Genomic DNA, 24,673 nt, shown 5'->3' on the forward strand with positions numbered 1-24,673 from the left:
ATTTGGGAGAGGCAGAAATCTGATCCTACCAACCTATCTTCTAGAGAAATTACCCCAAACGAGGAACGCTACGGCCATGCATGCTTAGGAACACTGGACAACATGCAGAGTGAAAAAAGAGCTTGGGAAAGATTTGAAATGGTGGAGGCAGTGGCAATGGCAGCAGCCAGAACTCAGGGAAGGCAGAGATCTGATGCATTGCACATGGAACTTTTGAAGAAATAACCCCAGAGGCAGAATACTACCACCACGCACCCTCGGAATGTGGGACAATTGCTAGGTGAAGAGGGTGCTCGGATCAGAGCCTGCCGAGGGGTGAGGCTGGTGATGGGAACACCAAAGCTGGGATTGGAGCCTGCCGTGAGGCAAGGCCAGTGCTGGGGCCTCAGAGGCCAGGATTGGAACCTGCCAAAAGTTAGGCCGGTGCCAGGGACAGCAAGGCCGGGATCGGAGCCTGCCGTGAGGCAAGGCCACTACTGAGGCCTCCGAGGCTGGGATCGGAGCCTGCCGAGGGGTTAGGCTGGTGCCATGTCCAGCGAGGCTGGGATCGGAGCCTGTGTTGAAGCAAGGCCGCTGAGGCCTCCGAGGCCTGGATTGGAGCCTGCCGATGGGTTGGGCCGGTGCCGGGGCCAGCGAGGCCGAGACCAAAGCCTGTCGTGAGGCAAGGCCAGTGCTGGGGCCTCCAAGGCCGGGATCAAAGCCCACCAATGAGTTAGGCCGGTGCCAGAGCCAGCGAGGCAGGGATCGGAGCCTGCCGTGAGGCAAGGCCAGTGCTGGGGCCTCCGAGGCCGGGATTGGAGCCTGCTGAGGGGTAAGGCCGTTGCTGAGGCCAGCAAGGCTGGGATCGGAGCCTGTCGAGGGCTTAGGTCAGTGCTGGGGCCAGCGAGGCCAGGTTTGGAGCCTGCCATGAGGCAAGGCCGGCGCTGGGGCCTCCGAGGCTGGGATCGGAGCCTGCCAAAGGATTAGGCTGGGGCCAGGGCCAGTGAGGCTGGGATCGGAACCTGCCGTGAGGCAAGGCTGGTGTTGGGGCCTCCAAGGCCAGTATCGGGGCCTGCCGATGGGTTAGGCTGGTGCCAGGTCCAGCGAGGCCGGGATTGGAGAATGCCGTGAGGCAAGGACGGTGCTGGGACCTCTGAGGCCGGCATCGGAGCCTGCCAAGGGGTTAGGCAGGTGCAAGTATCAGCAAGGTCGGGATCTGAGCCTGTCGTGAGGCAAAGTCGGAGCTTGATGAGGGGTTAGGCCGGTGCTGGGGCCAGCAAGGCCGGGATCGGAGACTGTCATGAGGCAAGACCGGTGCTGGGGCCTCCGAGGCCAGTATTGAAGCCTGCCAATGGGTTAGGCCAGTGTCAGGGCCAATGAGGCCGGGATCGGAGTGTGCCGTGAGGCAAGGCCGGTGCTAGGGCCTCCGAGGCCTGAATCAGAGCCTGCCCAGGGGTTAGGCTGGTGCCGGTGCCAGCAAGGTGGGGATCAGAGCCTGCCTTGAGGCAAGGCCGGAGCTGGGGCCTCCAAGGCCAGGATAGGAGCCCAAATAACCCCCTTACTAAACAAACTCTTCCATCTAGAAACCCAACTTAAGCCAAATATACTTGCTATCACAAAAATTATGCTTATCATATATTTTCCTTTCTCAAAAACTCTCAAAACAAAAAATATACATATACTACATAAGATAACATAATATAAAGATTCATGGGCAGAGAGTTACTTGTTTCACACCAAATCTTTTCTGTACCAACTAATGAGCCTTCTTTTCATCTTTCGTATCTAATTACTTTTAGCCAAGAAAGATTGTTAATCTCACTTTCACAAACTAGGGTGTCCCAATTCTTGCAATCTATACACAATAGAAAAGGTACGAGGGGACGAAAGACAAACCATGAAAGGTGAAAGAATATATGGCAAATATTCTAACATAGAGCCACTGTTTACCTGTGACTTTTTAAGTCCTTAAAATATGCTTACTCTGACCTAAACTAACTGTAAATATATAGTAGACCTCAAAAGTATGATACAAAAAAAAAACAGTAATATCTCAGAAGATCAATGCCAGGGCCTTGCTCATGTCATATAAGGACTCTAGCACTGACACACCTCATTACTAATTTTTATATTAGTCATATTAGTTAAATTAGTCACTCTGATATCTAACTTAAAATTACTCAAAGTTATTCCACATTTATTTTTAATTTTTAATATGGCTACTAGAAAATTAAAAATTACATATGTGGTTTATATTATATTTGCATTGAAAAGGACTCTTCTAAACTATGACATTCAAATCTATGGTCTTAAAAGATTTTCTGCATTTGTTATCATTCCTAGTCTTATAAAAGAGACTTTGTAAACTGGTAGGCACTCCATTTATTCTGTATTTCTTGTCACCCTTTTATGTATTTTTATAAATCTCTTAGGAAACCTTATTGAGAAATATAAAGTAAACATTAATTAATATAAACTACACTTGAAAATAGATCAGAAGATAATTATGTGGTTACCAATGTCCCAGTGCTTTTCACATGCAGCCAATAAGATATGCATTTTCATTAAAACCTGAAATCTATTAAAACAAATCCATTCCAAGATAGACCAACTTGATTGGTGACTGACAGACCAACCATAATGCCAATCTAATCCCTAAAACTTCACTAGCCATCAAAAGCTAGGTGTAAAAGATCACACACATTTCCACTTAATGCCACCTGGGCTTCTATAAGGTATGTCTGGCACTCGGAATAATCATGCCTTTGAATCTAGGTGTAACAGCTAGAAAAGTATAGCTTAGTAAACATCCAAAGAAGTGGAGAAACATGATTTTTAGTCAACCATTTTTTTTAATTTTTTTTTTTGATCTTTTGTGTATGTGCACACACACGTGTATGCCTGCGTGTGTTACTAGGAATTGAACCCTGTGACATTTTACCTCTGAGCTACACTCTCCCAGCCCTATTTTTTAATTCTTTATTTTGAAACAAGGTCTAAGTTGCAGAGAACCTCACTAAATAGCTGAGGTTGGGTATGAACCTGCAATCCTCTCAAGTGCTGAGATTACACACCTGCACCACCATGCCCAGCCTCATCACCGAATATTTAACAGTGACTATAGCATTATCTTCTTAGAGGATAAAATAATTTTAAAAAATTTAAACCCCCATCTATATTTGAAAACAGTGTATTTAAATAGATTTGAAAGGTGAATTGCATCCAGATTGTTGTCCTGCAAACATCATTCATTGGTCAGTTACCCAGATATCTTTTAACTACCACAATTCAAGTTATAGGCTCATCTACTACCTTCTAAATTCTAATTCCTCTTTCCAATACTCTACAAACATTTCCTATGGCCCTTACATGACAAGATCTTAACCTTCAAGACCCTAACCTTCTAAGAGAACTTGTGAGATCACTTCAGACTTCTAATCTTTTATTTTTCCTTCACTTTTCTGCCCATTCTATCAACCCACCCTTTCTCCAAATTGACTTTTTTTGTCAGATTTCCACTTCCCGTTCTCCTACTCTACATATTTACAGTGGGAGAGCAGAAGGACTTCCCCTAAACAAAGAAAATATAGTATGTTTCTCTTCCTCAGCCTTTTAAGCTTTTAAAATGCTACTTTCAAACACCAAGTTCTCGACTTTCTGAATGCTACGCTGATATTTCTCTCCTATCTTTCCTATATTTCCATCTATCTGCAATTTACAGTAGAAAATATGTGACACATTTTATCTTTTTTCAATTATTCACACTAATTTACCTGAAATGTACTAATTCACATTTGTGAAATTAGAGTTTAAAAGACACTGTGGTCTCCAAAGCCCCAAAATCTCAAATATTTTCCTGAAGAGTTGGTTTATTGCTTTCAACAGGTTTTTGAAGCAATCTAAGGGAGTGCAATCACTCCAAAGCTGTTTCTATTTTTCGCCTTTTTAAGAGCTTGTATGAATTCATTATCTTCATGTAATCATAGTGAATCATGATACTTTTATCACTGATGAGTTAACTTTATGTATAATACATACTTTTTGTGATACTGATGTAAACATTTTTCTGTTTAATTTTTTTCTTTACAAAGCACAAGAATTCTTACTTTACTTACTGGAATTTCAACCATTTCCTATGATTTGCTTATACATTCAAAATTACAGTTATTCTTTAGAGTCTATTCATGTCCACCACAGTGTGCAACTCCAGCAAGTACTCTTCACACTGCACTCCGGGTTGTGCTACACTGAATAGAATGCAGTGTGACTGGTACTCTCTGGAGTTTTACAATGTGAATGTTGTAGAACCAAATACATTCATTTTTCCAAAGTTTCCAACAGCTTGACATTTTACAATATGTAAGATTTTTCAACTATCTGGAGCTTATGTTTTAAAAGATGTGATTAACAATTTTCTTAAATCACTTTACATATGCAAATTTCAATCACTCTCAATAGACAACCCTCTGTTTTAAAAAGCTACTCTAATGGAGGTATTTTGGTTGTTGTTTTAATGGTACTGAGAATCAAGCCCAGGGGTGTATTCTACCTCTGAGCCACATCCCCAACTCTATTTTATTCTTTACTTTGAAACTAGGTCTCCCTAAGTTGCTGAGGCTGGCCTGGAACCTGTAATCTTCCTGTCTCAGCCTCGCAAGTGGAGGGATTACAGGCATGAGCCACCACACTTTGCTCAACGATTTTTTAAAAAAGTGTACACTGTGACCCAATCTGAACATATAGTCAGCAAAACGTTAAAACAATAAGCATGCGTTCACCATGTGCTAGAAACAGAGCTAACACAGTGAGAATGAAGAGAACAAAAGATAGCTGCTGAACCTAATGGTCTTAGTCTTACTAGAGAAACAAAACAATTATCTTACTGTATAATATATTTCAGTCTATCCCACGGATTATTACTATTTGTGGGCCCAAACCACTTTTTTTTTCCCCTGTTGAACCCAGGACTTTCTACATTCCCAGCAATTTTTTTGAAGCAGGGTTACTAAGTTGCTAAAAATGGCCTTGAACCTGCAATCTTCCTATCTCAGCCTCTGAAGTTCTGAGATTAAAGGTGTGTGCTGAACCACTTTTTAAAATATATCTTTGTATTACAATTGGTTTTGGTATCTCATTTTTCAAAATGTTCTTTCATAAACATGCTTATTTATTTTTCCATTACCACTACTAAACATTATGCATTATATACAACGGGTATATAGTACCTAATAAAATCAAGAAAATGAAGTAAGATTACCCATATTTCTGAGAACCAGAAGAGGTAAATAACTTTTTCATGTTTTCAGACTCGACTGTGAAACTGGGACTTAAACTCATATTTGTCTAACTCTGAAGCCCTTTATCTGAGTCATTTGGATGTCCTAGATTTAATCAGGATAATTTTTTATTATCATTTTTTCTGTTCTGTTTTGGGGTTGAGGTGGTTAGTACTTCAATCTTTGTCTTTATTTTCTTTTTCAAACTGTATTATAATCCCTATGTAACACAATGAAGCATTCTTGCCTTTCCCTCTAAATAATTTAAAAGGAATAATCCAAGTATTTTCAATAAACTGAATATTGGGATTTTTGCAAAAGAAAGCACAATGTTTTAAGAAAGAACTCTTCCACTACATTTAAACTGTGAATTAGCTAAAATATGTCAAATGATGCTGAACATCTGTCATTAGAGACGCAAATTAAAATGACAATGAGATGCCACTTCACACACCAGAATCGCTATAATTTTAAAAAATAGAAAAAAAAAGTATAGTGAGGATGTGGAGAGACTGAAACCCCTATACACTGATGGTGGCGAATTGCCTGAAACATAAGGTTCGCCAAACAAAAAATAAAAAGGACTGGAAGTGTAGCTTTAAGGTAGAATGCTCCTGGGTTGAATCCCTAGTACCACCCTCCCACACCCCAAAACACACACACAAAACAGCACAGCCTTTTTAAAAAGAAATTCTATAGTTATTCTCCAAATTGAACAGAGAAATTGTCACCTGTCATAACAACTCCACTCCTAAAAATATACCCCAAAATGGTATTCAAACTAATGCTTGTATACAAATGTTCTTTACAACACTAATTACAGTAGCCAAAAGGTAGAAACAATCCAAGTGATTAATTCATCACAAATGATAGATAAAATATACCAAATGCTTCTTTTTGACATTGTGGTATATGTTAAAGTACTCAACAATTTCTCTTCTTTAGCATATTGTTGTGGTATATAAATCAGAGTACCAGAAACTGCCATTCTTGGAAGCCTAGGAACCAACAACCTTGCTATTGTGGAGAGGGATATCATAATAAATGAAATCCTCTTGTTCTTACAATTTTAATAATCTTGTTCATCAGTGAAATTAAACATTTATTAGTAATACTAGTTTGACGCTTGAGAATTTGAACCATATTTGACTCAAAATATGTTTAAAGTAGTTTTCCATCTTTTCTTATGCTCCAGAATAAAAGATAACATAGAAACTTATCCACCCCTTTAAGTTTAAGACATCTCACCTTAAATCTATGAAAAAAGTATTTAATATATAAACTGTGAATTGAAAGGTGTTATTTATAAAATAACTAATTAATTCATGGTTTTGATGTCTCACCTCTTTATCTGTAGGAAGGACTACTGTAAAGATTTTTTTACTCTTTTCTTTGGAAATACCTACTAGTAAGATTTAGGGAACCAGTGTTCTAGCTCACTCAATCTTATTCTAAACTACATTTTACAAAGTTATTATTTGCATCAATTTTTAGCTGTTCACTGTAAATGTTCATGCTTTCATTAACTCAAACACTTAGGGTTAATGTTCTAACATGGACTCCCCCACATCCTATCACTAAAAGGTTTCTATGTTAATGACAAAAGCAAAGTATAGGGGTGCTTAGGTTAGAAAATACCTAGCCATTTAGATCAAGTAGAACATGTTCTTACCTGTTCTTCTCTAGCTTCATTAAAGAAAAACAGCAGTTCAGTTATCTTCTCTTGCACTTTTCCCCATTCTCCCTACCCAACAAAAGCTGTACGCCTCAGGGGGCTATTTTTCAAAGAATGATTATAAGACCACTTTTATGGAATCTTTGGACATGCTTCTTAAAATATACCTTCTTAGGCCACGCTCAATCTACTCAACCATAATCTCTGATTTAGGTAATTTCTCATTACAACAATCTCTTGATTCATCAAGCCCAATCTGAACACCACCCATTTATAGCATTACAGTAACCTGATCCAATAATTTATCATACAAACAGGCAATTCTGAAAGTGAAAAACTGTACTAATATTTACTCAAAGATAATATACGTAAACCAAGATATATGGTCAAAACAGCACTGCTTGGTACTAGCCTCAGAACTACTTTCAACTAAATTTCAACTGTGTTATTTTCATATTTAGTGTAAGGGTGTTATACTAAGAGCTAAAATTAAAAGAACATAAAATCTGTACCCAGTTCTTGTGCCTACTGCATTTTGGAAGCAAGGGAACATGACAAGAAGCAGTAAGTACCAGTGAAATAAATAGCATGTAAGTCTCTTGTAAGATATGTAAAGGAAAGGCTTCACAACAAGGCACAGGATTGAAATAGACATTAAAGTATCTTTAGGATTTGAAGGATAAAAGCTATTCTAGGAAATGAGAGAAGATAAACGATGGTGCAGAGCCCAGAAAACACACTTTATAGCCAGGGGGTGAGAAACACTTCACTTTTGCTAGGACACAGGGCTTTTATACATAATAGAAAATGAAAATAAAGGTTAATCTAGGACCCAAACACAGAAAATTTTGGTAAACAACCACTGAGATTCTGAGGAAATTCCATAATCAAAAGGAAGCAGTGAAATAACGTGATATGAGTGCAGAGATGAGAAAGGATAAAAGATACAAGGATGAAAAGAATAGATTATAGCCTATAGGAAGAAACACTAAATAATAAAATGTAGTAAGAAGAGAGATTTCTGGAACATCAAAAAAGAAGAAGATGAAGCCAGGCATAGTGGCGCAACTTGTAATCTCAGTACTTGGGCGGCGGAGATCACAAGTTTGACGGGCAGCCTCAGGTACTTAGTGAGGCCCTCCGCAACTTAGATCTTGTTTCAAAATAAAGAATAAAAAAATAGGGCTAGTGGGGTATATGTTGGAGGTAGAATGCTCCCGAGTTCAATCCCCAGTTCTGCCAAAAATAAAAAAAGAAACTAAAGTTATAAGGTGGGTATACAAAAGTATGAAGAATGAGTCAAATGAACAAAATACTGACAAGATTACCAAATGATCCTTCTGAAATAAATGGATTAGGAAAAACCAGATTATAAAAAGACAAGGAAAATATAACACACTAAATGGAGAACGGGCTATACACACACACACACACACACACACACACGCACACATAAAGATAAGTGGTTAAAGAGAAGAAAATAAATGACAAAATAAAACAGGCTTAAAAAATATCTCTCAGAACAAAGAGATTAAGAATTGGATAAAGATTAGAAATAAGAGAAAAGGAAAAGCACCATTTAAGGTAATTAGCTAACAGAAAAACCTATTAAGAAAACAGGTTTTCCTGTACATAAAATAAAATTCACAAACAAAAAGATTGCAAGCATAAAAAACATCACATACTGACAAGAGTATATGCACATAAACATGTTAAATTCATCACAAAGCTCAAATTTACTATGTGACTTCAGAGCAAGGGAAAGTAAGAAATGTGCTGGAGAAAAAAGTATTTTTGACATAACAGATAATTATATATGCAGTAAAAACCACACAAACTTGGTCATGATAGACTTTACATAAAAATCTATTAAAAGTTATGTATTACTGAAAGTGATGCTATATAAAAATAGTTTATTATAGCCTTATGGTGTGCTGTCACTACAATGTGGAATCTAGATCAGAAATTTGCAAATGGAAATGATAAATCATTCCCTGACCCCATACACTTAAAAACTGGGGGTGGGTGGAATAGCCACAACATAATGAGGTAGATTTTAGTCAGCTGGGTTTATGAACATTTAATATCCTCCAAGGCAAAGCAAAATCCAGCCGAAAATGCCTAAGGTGCCCCATGAGAAACACTAAACATTTAAAAAGCTGCTTGCCTTGTAGGAAACAAGAGGGTTAATTTTTAATTCAATTCTTGTGATTAATTTGATTCTGTTAGAGGTTCACCTTTCACATGAATCTACTGTTCCATTTAATTCAAAACTTGAGACCCCAGTTCCAATGAAAATATTTCAGTTATTCTAATGCTAACTTAATTATCTTTCCACAAGTGACAGAGTGGGTTAAAAAATGTCATATGTTTATTACAATAGTTTCAATAAGTATTAAGTTTTTAAAATAATATCTAGGGCAACAGTTAAGTCAAATGCATTAATTTGCATTATTTTACCATCAAATATATCCAGGCAGTTTTTATACAACTAAGTTTTCTCAAAGCAAGATAATTTAACTTGAAGTGTATTTAAAATTAGAAAGTCCTGTAAAGACAACAGCAACATACAAAAATACTGCCAGACTAAACACAAAAAGTATGAATTAATGATTCTGAAAAGGACACTAGAAAACCAACTCATTATTTAGAAAAAGAAAGAAGCCAAAACAAAATCTGGTAAACAAAGGAAAAAGAATATGCATTTATTGTCTTTACTATGTAACTTACAGGACTGGTAACCAAACAGAACATGAAGGTGTTTCTTTAGAGATGTATTCCAATGGCTGCTAATATCACAGAAACACAGTCAAATCTTAGATGCTTCCAGATAGAAAAGCGTACTACCACCTATGAAGAAGTTTTGCCAAAAGAAGAAAAAAAAAGAAAATTCAGCTTGAATTTCATTAAGCCTCATGATTTGTCCTCAAATTTACAAAAAATGCTGAAAACAAAAATAAATATTAAACTACATGGTAGGAATGCAATAAGGAAAATACAGACTCTAGAAAACAGCCATGTTTCTTCAATAATTGCAAAAATGAAAAAATAAATTGAGGAGAAGCTTACAATTTAGAAAATACAGAAGTCATATCAATCACTCACAATGTACCTACTTATGTGGATCCTGATTCAAATAAGTAGAGGAGGGATATATGTCTCATACTCATGAGACACTTGTAAATTTGAATAATTACAGTACTACTATAAAAGTACTTAGTTATAAATGTTGTTATGGTTAAAGGGAGTCTCTTATCTCTTGAGAATGAATAGTAAGATAGATTTATCTTTAAAAATACAAATGAAATAATGTTGAGATGTGGTTTAATATGATATGGAAGGGTGAAAACAATGATAGCTATTGCTACAGGATGAAAGCAACACTAGGGTTCATACTAGTCTTTCTTCCTATGTTGCAAATTCTCTATAATAAAAATATAATTGAAAAAGTTAATAAACCTCAGCAGAAGGGAAAAGTGATTGGAACATGTCATTTTGCAACATATTTATATTTTAGGATTTAAAAAAGAACATAATATTTTAACAAAGTCCACTAATAGCAACAGGGATATTAAGCATCTCGGAAGGTACAACAACAACAAAAAAAATCTTTTAATTTTTTTTAAAAGACACTGGTATATATAAAATAAAAACTAAAGGTACACTAGTTAAAATTGCCACTGAAATCCATTTAGGTCACATGACCCTAATTTTGTGTTTAAAGTAATTAACTGCCAGGTTTTACTTCATTATTATACCATTTTTCTTCATTGTGATACCAGGTAAATTTAGTACAAGCATTTGTATCACAAATCCAACAAATAACCCACAATACTTAGAATATAGTGTGAAACAAGAAAAAAATCATAAGGCTAGTGCTTATAGTACCGTATATATTTTGTTGTCGCTGTTAACTGAGAAGACTACAGAAAGCAACAGAAAGCCATAAAAATATGTAGTCACAATCTTCTGAGATCCATTCTCTTGGGTACTCTGCATAAAGGGATTCTTGACGTACTAAAACTCAACATAAAATAATAATCCATTTGTAAAAGGCCTGTAAAAATTCAAATTGCAAAACTGCAAATAATCACCTTCAGAAAGGGAACAAACAGAACAAACAGAAGTATGGGTGTAAAGGAAGGATCATCATGATGATTTATAAATAAAATAAAATAACAAAATTAATGTTTCCCTAGGCCTCTCATTCACAGCAAGATATGGAGCTATACTCCCCAAAGCAATTTTGGACTAGAGATATCTTTATTTTTCCCCAGACAAGGTGGAACTTAAACAGAATGATAAGGTATATTTACTCAGAGACAGTGAAATAGCAGAGAAACTTTGGAATGACATAAGCGGTCAGAATACCTCCAAAACAGGTAGATTAAACCTCAAACAATGAGTTTGTACTGTGAAACCCTAATTCCTTTTAAAATTGTTATTTGTTGCAGATAATTATAAAATTTTAAAAAATTATTATATATACCAAAAACCAAGCAGAAGAGGCTAGCATTTTAAAAATTTTAACAATCCTAAAAATTTGACCCTCAGTAGTGATACTATTCTGATGGTTAACTAAAACCTGTTGCATCCAAAATAGATGCCATAAATTAGCTTCTGCTATTTACCTATGCATGCTTGTAAAATCAATGTTAACAGAGACAAAAATCTCAAATCTTTAGAATGATAACTTTAATATTACATTTTTTTTTTTTTTTTTTTTTTTTTTTTGGTGGTACTGGGGTTCCTGGAAGCCCTTCTACCTCCGGGCTACACTCCCAGACCTATTTTATATTTTTGAAACAGGGTCTCTTACGCCAGCACGGCTGGCTTCGAACCTGCGTGATCCTCCTGTCTCCGCCTCCCAAGCGCGGGGATTACAAGCGTGCGCCACCACGCCCGGCTTTTAATATTACATTTAAACAAGAGAAAAGACAGATTATTACATTTAAACAGGAGAGAAGACACAGATCTGATCCATAAAACTCACTAGTTTCATTGACCTAAAATGAGCTGTATAGCCAGGCTTGGTGGCACACACTTGTAATCCCAGCACTTGGGTGGCTGAGACAGGAGTGCAGGTTTGAAGCTAGCCTCAGAGCATCTTAGTGAGGTTCTCAGCAATTTAGCCACACTGTTTCTAAATAAAAAATAAAACAGGTCTGAGGGCCTGGAGGTAGAAGGCCCCTGGGTTATATCCCCAGTGCCACACACAAAAAAGGAGCTATATAAACCCTCAGAACATTAGGCTAGTTTTGCTCAAAGAAACCAGCTTCTCTTATATAGAGACTTATTAGAAAAAAGCAAATTTTATTATCTGGAAATACTTTTTGCATAAAATCACAAGTTTAGGAAAAAGCAGTATTTAAATAAAACTTTCAAAGTACTGAAAATAAATAAGAAACTAATAAGCCAAATTTCTAAAAAATTCAGAACTGGTACCAGTATTAAAAGATTAACACATGCAAATGTTGCTGACTTATGAGCTTTAAAAATCCTCTAAAATGCTATGTGATTGGAGCTTTCCTTTATAAAGCACAAAGAATTATTATCTGCAGAGAATTGTTTCCAGCCTCAAAACACTCCATAAATTTTGGACTGTTTCACAGTAACCCAGAGAAAAATATGTAGAGGTAAATTTTATATGCTTTTTTTTACCTACAAGAAAGCCATAAACAATGAACTACAAAGCAGGAAAGATTTACTTTTTCCACTATAATCACATTCAATTCCTTTCCTCTGTCCTTAAAAAGAAAGAGGACAAGAGAGCTGACAACTTTGGGAATGCTCCCTGAAAAAAAAAAATACTTCTGAATGAAGGGGGGAAAAAAAGAAAGGAAATGAAAGGAAAAATATAAAGAGCTAACACCTCTAAACTAAAGAAAGATGCTCTTCTTGCTTCAACTCACTACTAGACCTTACCTGCCAGATTCTAAAGCCCTACAGGATCAGTATTTTGGATCCCTCAAGAGATAAGAAAACCAAGGTGATATACTAAGCATGTAACCACAGGACTACAATCAACGCTGAATGCTTATACCAGCTTTTTCAAACAGTACTGTATAAAAGCAAAAATTGTTACCATCATAAGTAAGCCTAGATTTATGCCTTAGATCTGTCATATATATGTACTACATATATGACATCTGGCAAGTGTCTCAGTAATTCTTAAATTGTTTTGAAATATAAGCAAAAATAAAGATATTTACTTCATTAAGTTGCTTTGAGAATTAAATAAAATACTGTATTAATAGGTTATTGTACTGTGGAACCTAGTACAATGCCAGGTTGGTACTCAATTACTACTGAAAAGAGGGTGAAAGTTGCCTATTCATGGAAGTACATATCCTTTATGTCAGAGCAATGGATCTTTCACTAAATATCCATATACTCCCTCATATTTTTTAGCCACCTTGCTGGTAGTCAAGGCTGTATGACTAATCCATGCCTTATTTCCAGACCAAAGCATTTAAATTTGGCATTTGAACCTCCAGCTCTTGCCTGGACACACATTTCAAATGGCCTAACTACAGGATACAAGCAGCATGAATCTGACTTAACAAGTAGAAGAGCTGCCCAGGAGTGTGTGGACCTGCAGTAGACTTAATATGAATGAAATAAACCTTTATATGTCAAGCCACTAACCTAGGTTTGTAATCATAACACAGCTAGCAAAACTTAATGTCTCATTTTATAGCTTAATTGTACGTAAATACTACAAGACAAAATGAACATATAAAAATGGCATGTTTTATTTTTAAGTGTTAAAGTATCTTAATACTTATAAGTATTAAAGTATAATTTTCTGCATAAAGGGTTTCTTCTTTTCTGTGTAATTTTGTATACCTAGATAATACAACAATTAAAAGTTAATTATTTTGAAAGCAAAGTGGAAAAGTAATCCAATATACACAGAACATTAAAAGAAACTTGTATTTACAGTTTGGTTTTAAGAAAAAAGAATTCTAAAATCAAGAATCTAACATTTGTTCTAGTTAAGCAAACAAATTATAAAATAAAAAAAGCAATGCTCCAGAAATAACAACTGAGAAACTAAAATCAGCTATTAAGAAACAGATGAAAAGGAAAGCAAAGCAAGACTATAAAACACCCTTTCACGATGAGTAGTAGTTGCAGTCATTATCACTATAAAACTAGAAGTAATATGGGGTCACAAATACTTTTAAGGTAATTAAGGGTGACACAAAATCACCTGGTAGCAACACCAACTATGAAGCTATTTGTAGCTTTTACTTAGCTCACTTAGTATGAATATTCATAATTTCTTGGTGTAAAATATTAATGTATTTGATTATGGAGTACTACAGGGGATACTACATACAATAAGTCAAATTATGTGACCTTTCTAAAACCTGAAATTTTCTGCATTCTGAAATACATCTGGCACCAAGAGTTTGAAATAAAGGATTGTGGACTTGTGATAATAGAACGGAAGTAGCTTCTAAATCGTCTTAAAGATGAACGCAAACACCAAATGAACAGCACATGGCTTTCTAACCAATACATAATGCAATGTAAAACTGAATGTTGATGATTTTCCAGTGATATTTCTCCTTGATGTTATTTCAAGATTCCTAGTAGAACATAATAGATACAATCAGTCTACAGCTAGATCATACAGAGGTATTACTAATTGGTAGAAGATATAAAAAAATAGAAATACTGCTACAAGCATCACTGACCTCAAAAAACCTTAATTTAGCAAGTACTCATGGTAGCTATTCATGTGGTTTCACACAAAAAGTAACACACATACAGATAGCAAGCATATCATGTAATTCTAGCATGGGATTGACAGGCAGTAGGGACACTAGGATGGAGGAAGGTGTGGGTCAATGTATTTAATCAGGCATCACTAACAAAGCAGGAAAACAGAAGTAAATTATTCAAAATTTCAAAAAGCAACATATAGGAACAAATATCTATAGCAGGGTTTTTCAACCTTAGTACTACAGATGTTTTCATTCACACAATTCTTTGCTATACATTGAAGGGTAAACAGCATCATCTCTGGCTTTCACCTGCTAAATATAGTATCCCCCTTCTCCAGTGCTGAAAAGCAAAAACATCTCCAGTAAAAACAACAGCCCCCTACAATGAGTGTTGGGGGAGAAGCAAAAACTGTCCTAGTTAAGAACCACCAGATGCAAAAGATTAAAAATTTAAAGACATTTCATCTTCTGGTTTCTATGTCCCCAAGCATAATTCCCTGTCAAAAGTATAGGAGGAAAAAGAAATCATTTTCTACTTCTCTAGATCTGAAGTGATTTTATTGGGTATTTTAAATTCATATTTGTAGAGAAAAGAATACAAGATCATGTTCTCCCTTCTTGATCTGAATGTCCTTGTGCTCTAATAAGACTTGTTGATTTTCCTGATAACTAAACATAATCCAGCTGCTGATAGAGCAAAGTATTAAAGGAGAGAAAAAGGTACCAAATGGTTAACTACAAAAAGGAAAACAACCATCTGCAGCATGTAGTGGCAAAATAATCATTTAACTTCTAAAAAAACACACAATGTTTTCACCTACTTTCTACTTAAAGTATCTGCAATGAATGTATAGATGTCTAATTTAAAAAGTGAACTTTAAAAGAGAGGAATAATCTTTTAATACAGTCAGTCACTCCTTTGGAAAATGTTTTTAATAACACTAGTACTAAGTCATTCTGTACTAGTATATATGGGGGGATCAGGGTTACTGTGATTATCAATCTGTTTATAAACAAAAACAGCTATTAATCTTTAAATAATCATATTAAGTAACACAATTATAAAAAATATAAATTTTCTCCAATCCAAAGTTACTGTTTTGCCTCGAATTTCATACCATGTTTAAGGAACTGATAAACCATATCATTTTGAGTGTGAATTTAAAAATATTCATACAATCACATTTTCAGTAAAATCACAAATCTTTAAATGGGATATTTATAAAGAAGAAAAACATAACCGTCATCCCTATCTAAAAATTTTTAGTATACTTCACCAATAACAGCATCCGTAACTGAATAAATTTCACTAACATTATGGATATTTTTAAAAGGATATAACATTTGTTTATTTACACCCAATGTGTTTGACAATTTCATTTCTTACTCAAGTTCCAAGGAACTGCCTTTACTAACATTAAAAACAGTTTGATAAGTACTCAATAATTAGGTGATAAATTAATTAAGATAAATTCTTCCTTTTGTAGGATGTTTATGAGAGCATGAAACAGCATGCTGCTAAACTGTCTTTCCTACTAAATCATGCTGTGGCTACTTCACTGAATCAATTTCTACTGTTATGAAACTTTAAATATATTCACTTAACCCTTATAACAGTCCTCTAAGGTGGAAGGGGTGTCATTTTAACCATTTTACAACTGAGGAAACTGAAGGACAAAAACATCCTCTAATTTAAGCAAAGTGACATGCCAGTAAATGGCAGAGCATGACTGGAAACCTAGTCAGTCTGTCATGCTCCAAGTCCAGAATTTTCAAACCTTAACAGAGAATTCGGCTGGGAATCCTGTTAATTCAGACCGACTTGGTGCCTCTGGTTAGGTAGAAGCAACATTCTGACTTTTAACAATCTCACCAGTGATGCAGACAGACTCTGCTGGTCTGTGATCACCTTAAAAATGGCAAAGTTCTAGTCTAAGCTGGAAAATGGCAGAAAGAATGGCAACTATCAGAAAGAAGTAGAGTTCTTCCTCACACAATTAAGACTTATGAGCAAGGGTTGCCAGCTTCTGGTTTAGAACTTATTCTTGTTTTTTAAAAAAAAGAAGCTAACAAAACTTGCTAGTATCATGGTATCTGGATTCAGGTTTTACTCATCAACATACTATTCATAATACAAACTTGAAACTGTACTATCCCCACTAAGGCCTTTCCCAAACCCAAAAAGTATTTACAAATACCCCAGAATGTCTTTTTTTTTTTAAACAGAGATTCAATATAAAATATTAGCAAATACTTCAGAAGTGTTATTTGTACTCTTTCACATATGAGAAAAATGGCTATTAAGTTAGAAACTCAGTATCTTTCTAAACTTTTTTTGTATGCCCAAAGCTGACTATATTTAAACAAGAATGCCCTTTGGGAAATAAATAGAACATAAATATCCTAACACATTACTTAACAATTCTAGTCAATAACTTTCTTTCTCTAAAAAACAGAACTGACTGCCCACAAATTCCCTTTATTCTCATTGGTGTATCAATTATTTATACACTAATGTAAAACACAGGATATAAAGAGTATAAATTTAAGCTAATAAATATTATATCCCTGTGTATAGAATACATTGGCCCATGACTCCCCAATACCTAAAACCTGAAATGTCAGAAATAACACTAACAACACCTTTATCAAGCTTTCTATCAGGAAAATTTTTTTTCAATCCTATTGAAACATAAACTCTTTTGTGTGTTGTAGGGTAATAGGGATTGAACTCAAGGGAATTCTACCTCTGAGCTACACTCCCACACCGATTTTGTTGTTTATTTTGGAGCAGGGTTTAAGGTGCAGAGGGTCTCATGTCACTGAGGCTGGCTACAAACTTGTAATCCTCCCATCTCAGCCTCCCAAGTGCTGGAATGACAAGTATGCACCACCACACCTGGCTATAATCAAACATGTTTAAAGCCACACACTTAATTTGAGAATTAAATCTACTCTATTACCCTGGATGTCTGTGTGTATGTATATGAGACCTAACTACATGACTAGAAATTATTCTTTTAATTAAAATGGAAAAGATTTACAAGAAATCTCTCAAGTCTGAGTAATTTTGGTTTTACTGAGTTTTCCTGTACTTCATTCAACTTTTTCTTAAATGTACACAGACATACTTTACATTTCTTCCCTAAGAATTAAATCTGTCACATACTTTGACAAGCTTGTAAAAATCATATTCCAAACCATAATGGAATTCTGATTAAATAACTAGACTTGAAAGTAGAAAGTATTAGATTTCAAACATCTTAAGCAATATGAACCCACATTCTAAACATACTTATATATGTGAAATCCCATTTTTATTACAAAATAAATTAACAGATTTAAACCATACAACCACCATAAAGTTAAAATTCTTACTTATACACATACGAATTAAAAACACATTACCACCACAATCTAACATGTATTTGACCTCAAGGCAAAAACACAATACAAATTTAGGCTTACTATAGAGACTCTGAAATGCCTCCACTCAACACTTAATATTCCAAATTGCTCTTGAGGACAAGGTCTAGACCTTTTCCTAACCAAAAGAATCCAAAGACACACAAATTACCTGGATTTTTTTTTTAACCTGTGAGATATATAGAAAAAAGGCCTATTCCCAAAGTAATAAGAAGCAACTTCCCATCTCCTACACCAACACTTAAGATTGTATTTCCTCTTTAATCACTTATAGTCACACACAAAAAAACACCTCTCAAGTATGAAAGAATAACTAAAGGATGTCATCTGAAATAGCTGAAAATCATCAAAGACTGTGACAAGGGACAACACAAATAGATCAGTATTCTATGTTATTTCACTTGTTTAATAACTAAATGTTAAGCATCATCTCACAAACTATTTAAAATCCAGTATATAAAAATATGTAAGTGAAACTTACTTTCTAACTCATAGACAGATTCTACTCCCTTTAAAATAATCATCAGTAACCTTGTGGAAACATTCCTAGGTTAAACATGTGAAGGAGGTTTCTAGGCTACTGCTCTGAGGGCATTCAACACATGTCTACTGTGATCTCTAGACATATGCGCATACACTAGTTTATGTCATTTGAAGAATATCAACAGAAATCTTTAAGAAAGTTTGACCTCATGTGCAATTTTAAAACATTTTAAGGGTTTTAAATTGCTAGATCTTTACATTTTTCATAATGGGAAATATCAAAATACACTCTGCAAGTTAAGTGATTCTTCCACAGAGCAAATTTAACTTGACCTCCTTAAATGACTACAGATTTGACAGACCGTTTAGAAGTCTAGAAGGAAAATACTCTGTTTTACTTAATTCTCTTAAGAGGCACTGTTCAACAAAAATATAAGCCACAATGATAAACTGAAGTTAATCTTAATAATATTCATTAAACATCAAACTTCACATTTTGATATATGTCTTTTTAAATTTTGTGTTCTTTTATTATATTAAGATTTTGAAATCTAATGTGTATTTCACATTTTCGCACATCTCATTTTGGACTAGCAAAAACAGAAACAGTCAATAGCCAGGTATAGCTAGTGGATACATTATTAGACAGCACAGCTCTTAACTAATAATTTGATATCTGACATAGCACTATCTGTTTATAATTCACATTAATGCCTATTTTCACAACTAAAATTGTTTAAACTACAAATATAAGTCGCTAATTCACTGGATAAATCAGGATCAGATCACCTTAATTGAGGATATGGTTAACACAGCACAATAAGAAGCAAATAGACTACACCATATGATGTCTCAAGTAGACTTTGGAGACTAGTCTGATCAACATTAAATGAACACAATTTGTAACAAAAACACAGGTTAGACACAAACATTTTTGCATCAAACCATAATAGTGCCTTAATTACAACAGCCCCTCTTAGTCTTGAGTACATCTCTCTATGCAAATTATTTACACTATTGCTCTCTAAACAGGATTAATTTTATGAGCTATACTCACTGTTTAAAAACAAACCAAGCACATGTAAGATGCAATGAAAAACACTATCAATCAGCTACTTTCAATGCATCTCTCATGCCAACCAATAATTTTACATTACTCTACCTGAGTTTTCCTGAAATAATTCTTACGATTCCAAATCACTTACTACTTACTCAGAATTTTCCCAACTAATTACAAAATTTGCTTAAAAAATAATCCCAACAAGACATTCTCTAGAAAACAACTGAAACCATTAGCTTGGCAAGTAACATTTGCTAGGGCAAGTTACTGAATAAATCAAACAGAAAAACCATACTCCTCTTTACTGCATTTACATTTTATAACACCACATTCAGCAATTCCTAAATTTGGAAGGTCAGTTCAGATTACACACAAGCAGTAACTTAAATCTTAAAATTTTAGAAGTTTCTGCAATATACATGCGAATAAACATGTTTCACAGAAATACAACAGAAAAATCAGCACTAATCATACCAATTTCAGCAAAAAGCACAAAATCAGTGTATTCATAAGTTCACAATATATGATACATGCTAAAGAGTATTTTTCTCCCAATTTTGTTTAATTCACTTTGACAGTTTAGTTTAATGCACTTGCAAAGCTCTAAGGAAGCAAATGTAGCTTAGCCTTTTCTGCTGCACATATATATCCAAGGATGATACGTTAAACTCTCAATGCTTTCTCCCACAATTTAAAATCAAAACAACAAAATTTGTTTCTTACCTGCAGTTAGGAGGAGGATCAAGGGTTATTTCAGCTAGCTCCTTCTGAATTCTGTTAGTGAAATGAGAACAGACAAAAAAGGATTTGAGGTAGTCTACAGAATAACCGGGGAATTACACTGCCCTCTACCACCATGCAGTTAAATGCAAGGCTGGCTTTGCCTTCAGTAATGCTAACATGGCTGCTTCCTCTTTGTTCTCAAAGGCATAACCCAAATCCCTTAACAGAAACTTTACAGCTTTTTTCCTCACTTGCTACTGTCAATAGATAAGTCATTTACACCTGATTTGAGAAATACTCCTCCACTACTACTCAATAAAGAATATAAAATCTATTTTAAAACACTTTTTACCAAAGAAATTCTCTTTTCAAGCTTATATGCAAATGAGACAAAAAAGGAGGAGGGAAAGCACTAGAATATTTCACAATGACTTCAAGTCACTTTTACTGTGGTAAAAACTAACGAGCTACTACTGTAAGAACACATTAATAGTTTGACAATATTTTATTTGTCAAAAAAAAAGTTTAAAATTTACATGAAAAACTTCCAAAGACTATGCTGGCATTCTTATTTAACTACTTCTATTTCCTTTAAGCTTAGGGACAGTACTTAAATTTAATAATTTTGGAGAAAAGAGGATAAGATGTGTTGCGTTTAGTTAAAGGGTACATTTAGTTAAAGGGGGAAAGGGAAGCAATCTGATTTCCTTCAAATTTAAAATGCTTTCAAAACTTAAGATGTGTTTGATATGTTCCTCTCCACAAAATTACAAATAGAGATGGATTTCAAAGTATTTCGAAGACTGCTGCTGTTCAATAAAACATCTCGAATTTTTAATACTTGATTAATGGTAAAAATCTACAGAAAATTATGAATATTTCTGAATCACTATGTAGAACAATTCTTGGATCAATTTCTGCATTTCCTTTTTCCTTTAGTTCTGGATCAATAAAAATCAACAAAATGTCAATACTAGGTAATGCTAAAGATACAATTTATGCATAATTACTAGAGTTGCACTGGATACTACTGCCATTGATGGAGTCCCATTTTTTCTTTTTGCCATCACAGAAAATAGAGTCAGCAGGAAACAAATGATCTTTCACTTATACCCAACAAAATATGTTTGTCCTACTGTTGAGTATTATTAACATGTCAAGCATATCCACAAGTTTTAGAGTGAAGAGGCAAAAGGACAATGAAAGTTTTCAATCTACAAGTGACATCTAAAATTGTAAATGGCTACTTTTCAGTTCTATTTGCCCTCACAAGAGCAAGGAGGGATAACTATAACTTCAGAAAGTTGTACCTGTACTGCAGGATTTACAACCTTGTTTGTAAAACTAAAAGCAAATTCTAAGCACAATTTGTAACCTGCTTTCAAACACAGCCACAGCCAAGGATTTAAAATTTTTCTAGCAAATGTAATCATTTCTGATCATTAAGTTTCATCAAGAGAGACCTTGCTGATCTCTACATATGTCAATTTCACTTAAAAAGAATATGACTCACAAAAGGAAACATCTTCAATGTATCATCTAGTTTGGGTTCACCAAATTTTCCTTGCAGTCTGTCAGAACATCAGCCCAATCTCTACCCAGGACATTCATCCTGAACTTTACCAAAGTACAGAATAAGTTTGCTTTAAAGTATAATTCTAGTGAGGTCACTTATATGCCACCTAAAGAATCCCAATTCATTCAAGTACAAATGAAATTAACCGTGGAATATTTCTGAACTATAGCTACTGGTATACAACCAACACAAGCATCCCTCTGCTTGGAAGACAATCTGACAATGTGCTTAATCCTCCTCTTACACATTACCTTTTAGCACTAGTGGATAACTTAGCAGTGGTTTTGCTAGAAAGTTTGGTGTTTTTCTTCTGCTGGGTGGCAGAAGGTTTTCTTTCTTCTTGTTCTTCAGGCTCTGGAGCGGCTGGGTCTCGCTGGTCCGCATCGGAACTGCCACTGCTGGTGCTGGGGCTCTCATCATCGGACCTCTGCCTATCACTGGACATCTTGGTGAAGTTATGTCTTCTAAAACTTTCAAAGAGAAGCAGGGGAGAAATGTTAAATCTAGGACATTAATCAACACCATTTTCTTCCTTTACTATGCACCTAAAATCGTAGGGTGACTTTAGGTTTGCAAAGGCTTCCAAAGTGTTCACACTTACTGCACCGCAAGGTTACAGGGGAGGTGATGAGTCTTACAACGCCAACGTTAAGGGATTTACCAAACTCAAGTTAGAAAACCCACTCACATTTTTTTCCATCCCTTGGACAATCTATCAATTGTCTACTTTCTCAGAAGGCACGAAACAGATTTGCCAGGGAACTTAGGCAACGAGCATTAATAACATATGACACGTTGTAAATAACAGATCCCGCTGAAAAATGTTAAAAACTCACTAATAACGTCTAAATATTTACAGACTGACACCGGTCAGAGCTACCAAATTCCCTTCCCAAGAGGAAAACATACCCTGTTAATCGCCCATATGCTTATTTAAGGTGGCGATCCCTCCTCGGTGCACGTAAACCCTTTAAACACCACACACGGGGAGGGGGTGGGGGGAAAATGTTTGGTTTTTTTTTTTTTTTTTTTAAATACATCAACCCCCTCGCCGCCTCCCGCGCCGGCAGCGAAGATTCACGGGGCCGAGCCCGAGCCGCCTCCCTGGGAAAAGCAGGATCCGAACTGCACCTTCCGCGGGGCTCCCGACGCCGCGCCGGCGCCTCGCTCAGCCTCCACCTCGCGGACCGACATTTTGTCCAAAATACCGAAAAGAGCGAGAGCGCGAGGGAAGGGGGAGGAAGGGGAAAAAAGCCCGAGGGAAAACAAACAAACAAAAGCCCCAAAGAAGTGCAACAAATTTCCGCGCGGCGCGGGCGAGGCGGCCGGCGGCGGCCCCGCAGCCCGCGGCCCTTTGTGGCGAGGCCCGGCCCGGCCCGGCCCGCCGCCCGCCGCCGGCCCCGCGAACAAAGCTGCGCCCCCGCCCCCGCCGCCCCACGCGGCCGCCGCTCACCTCGGCCGCCGCCGCCGGCGCCGCTACGCTGAGGGGGAGGCGCGGAGCGCTGCCCGGAGGAAATGGAGGCGGCCGGGGGGCCGGGGGGAGGGAGGAAAAGAAGCCGCGGCGGCTCCGGCCGGGGAGTGTGGAACATGGAAAGTGGCCGGGGCCGTGCAGTGCCGGGCTCCGGCCGGAGGGGGGCGCCGCGCGGCGCGGCGCGGCGCGGGGGTGGGCGCTCGGCGGGCGGGCGAGGCCGGCGGAGGACGCGGGGACCCCGCGCGCGGGCGCTGTGGCCGCCGCCGCCCGGCCCGGCTCGGCTCCGCTCGGCTCGGCTCCTCCCGGCCGCGCAGTCAGCAAGTTCCGAGGCCGGCGGGCGGGCGGGCGCGCGCGGGGGAGGGGCGGCGGCGCGCGTGCGCGTGCCCGCGGCGGGCCCGGCGGAGCGGCGGCGGGCGCGCGCTCTCCGCGCACCCGGGGGGGGCGCACGCGGCGGCCCGCGCGCCGCCAGGACAAAGAGCGCGGCGGGGACCCGGCGGGGCGGCCCCGGCGCCTTGGGCCGCGGAGCCCGAGCCGGGGCCGGCGGGGGCGCGGGCGGCTCTCGGCCTGGGCAGCCCGGGGCGAGGCTGCCCACTGCGCTCCCCGCCCCCGGGGCTGCGCGGCCCCCGCGCGCTCCCGAGACCCCGCGTCCCCACGGGGAGCCCGGAGACTGCGGGCGGCTGGGTGGAGGGGGGGGGCAGCCCGCAGCGCGGGACTGTGAGCTCCGGGAGGGGCCCGGTGGGGTCCTGCGCTTGGCGGCAGGTAGAAGAAGGGTTTTGAGACCAGGGGACCAGCCTTTGCTGACCTTTGGGCGCCCAGCCGGCCAAAGGAGGCTGCCCTTCGGATGCTTTCAAAAGTTAAAAACCCCACACAGTGATTTAAATGTCCCGCCTAAGATTTTGAAAAGTGAGGACAGGTAGTTTGGGTTTGGTGAGGGGACCTCTACCCTGACACTTTTTCTACAGGACTGCTCTGCCTTGCACGCGAAGTGCCAGTTCTGAAAAAAAAAAAAAAAAAAAAAAAGAAGAAGAAGCCCTAGGTGATACTGGGTCAGAATGTCCACACTGGAAAGCTTCAGATGCAGAGAGGGAAGGGTAGTTCTACAGATCTTTTTGCAGAATCTTCAGGTGGCCTCTGCAGGTTTTGCCCCAGGCACGAAGCGCATAGAAGTACAAAAACTTCCTGTATGCAGCCCAGACCTTCTCCAGCTACTCAGAACTTGTCCCAGTGATGGAGTGTCAAAGGAATTTGTGGATCCCTCTCCCACAAGT

The 24,673-nt window shown here is 37.7% G+C and overlaps 1 protein-coding gene across 1 annotated transcript in view; it reads right to left on the reverse strand.

The window, feature by feature from the left end:
• The window catches only part of UBE2E3 (ubiquitin conjugating enzyme E2 E3), a gene marked incomplete at its 5' end in the record, with an annotated part of 82,345 nt that extends 59,966 nt beyond the window's left edge, over positions 1–22,379 (reverse strand). Inside the window, 2 exons of the mRNA XM_080688991.1 lie at positions 20,359–20,409; positions 22,186–22,379. Of these exons, the coding sequence (XP_080545117.1) occupies positions 20,359–20,409; positions 22,186–22,379 (245 nt within the window). The remainder of the gene's footprint in view (positions 1–20,358; positions 20,410–22,185) is intronic.
• Between the last annotated feature and the right edge of the window lie 2,294 nt (positions 22,380–24,673).

This window comes from Muscardinus avellanarius (genome assembly GCF_963383645.1).
Source record: "Muscardinus avellanarius genome assembly, chromosome: 2".
NCBI classification, from domain to species: Eukaryota; Metazoa; Chordata; class Mammalia; order Rodentia; family Gliridae; genus Muscardinus; species Muscardinus avellanarius.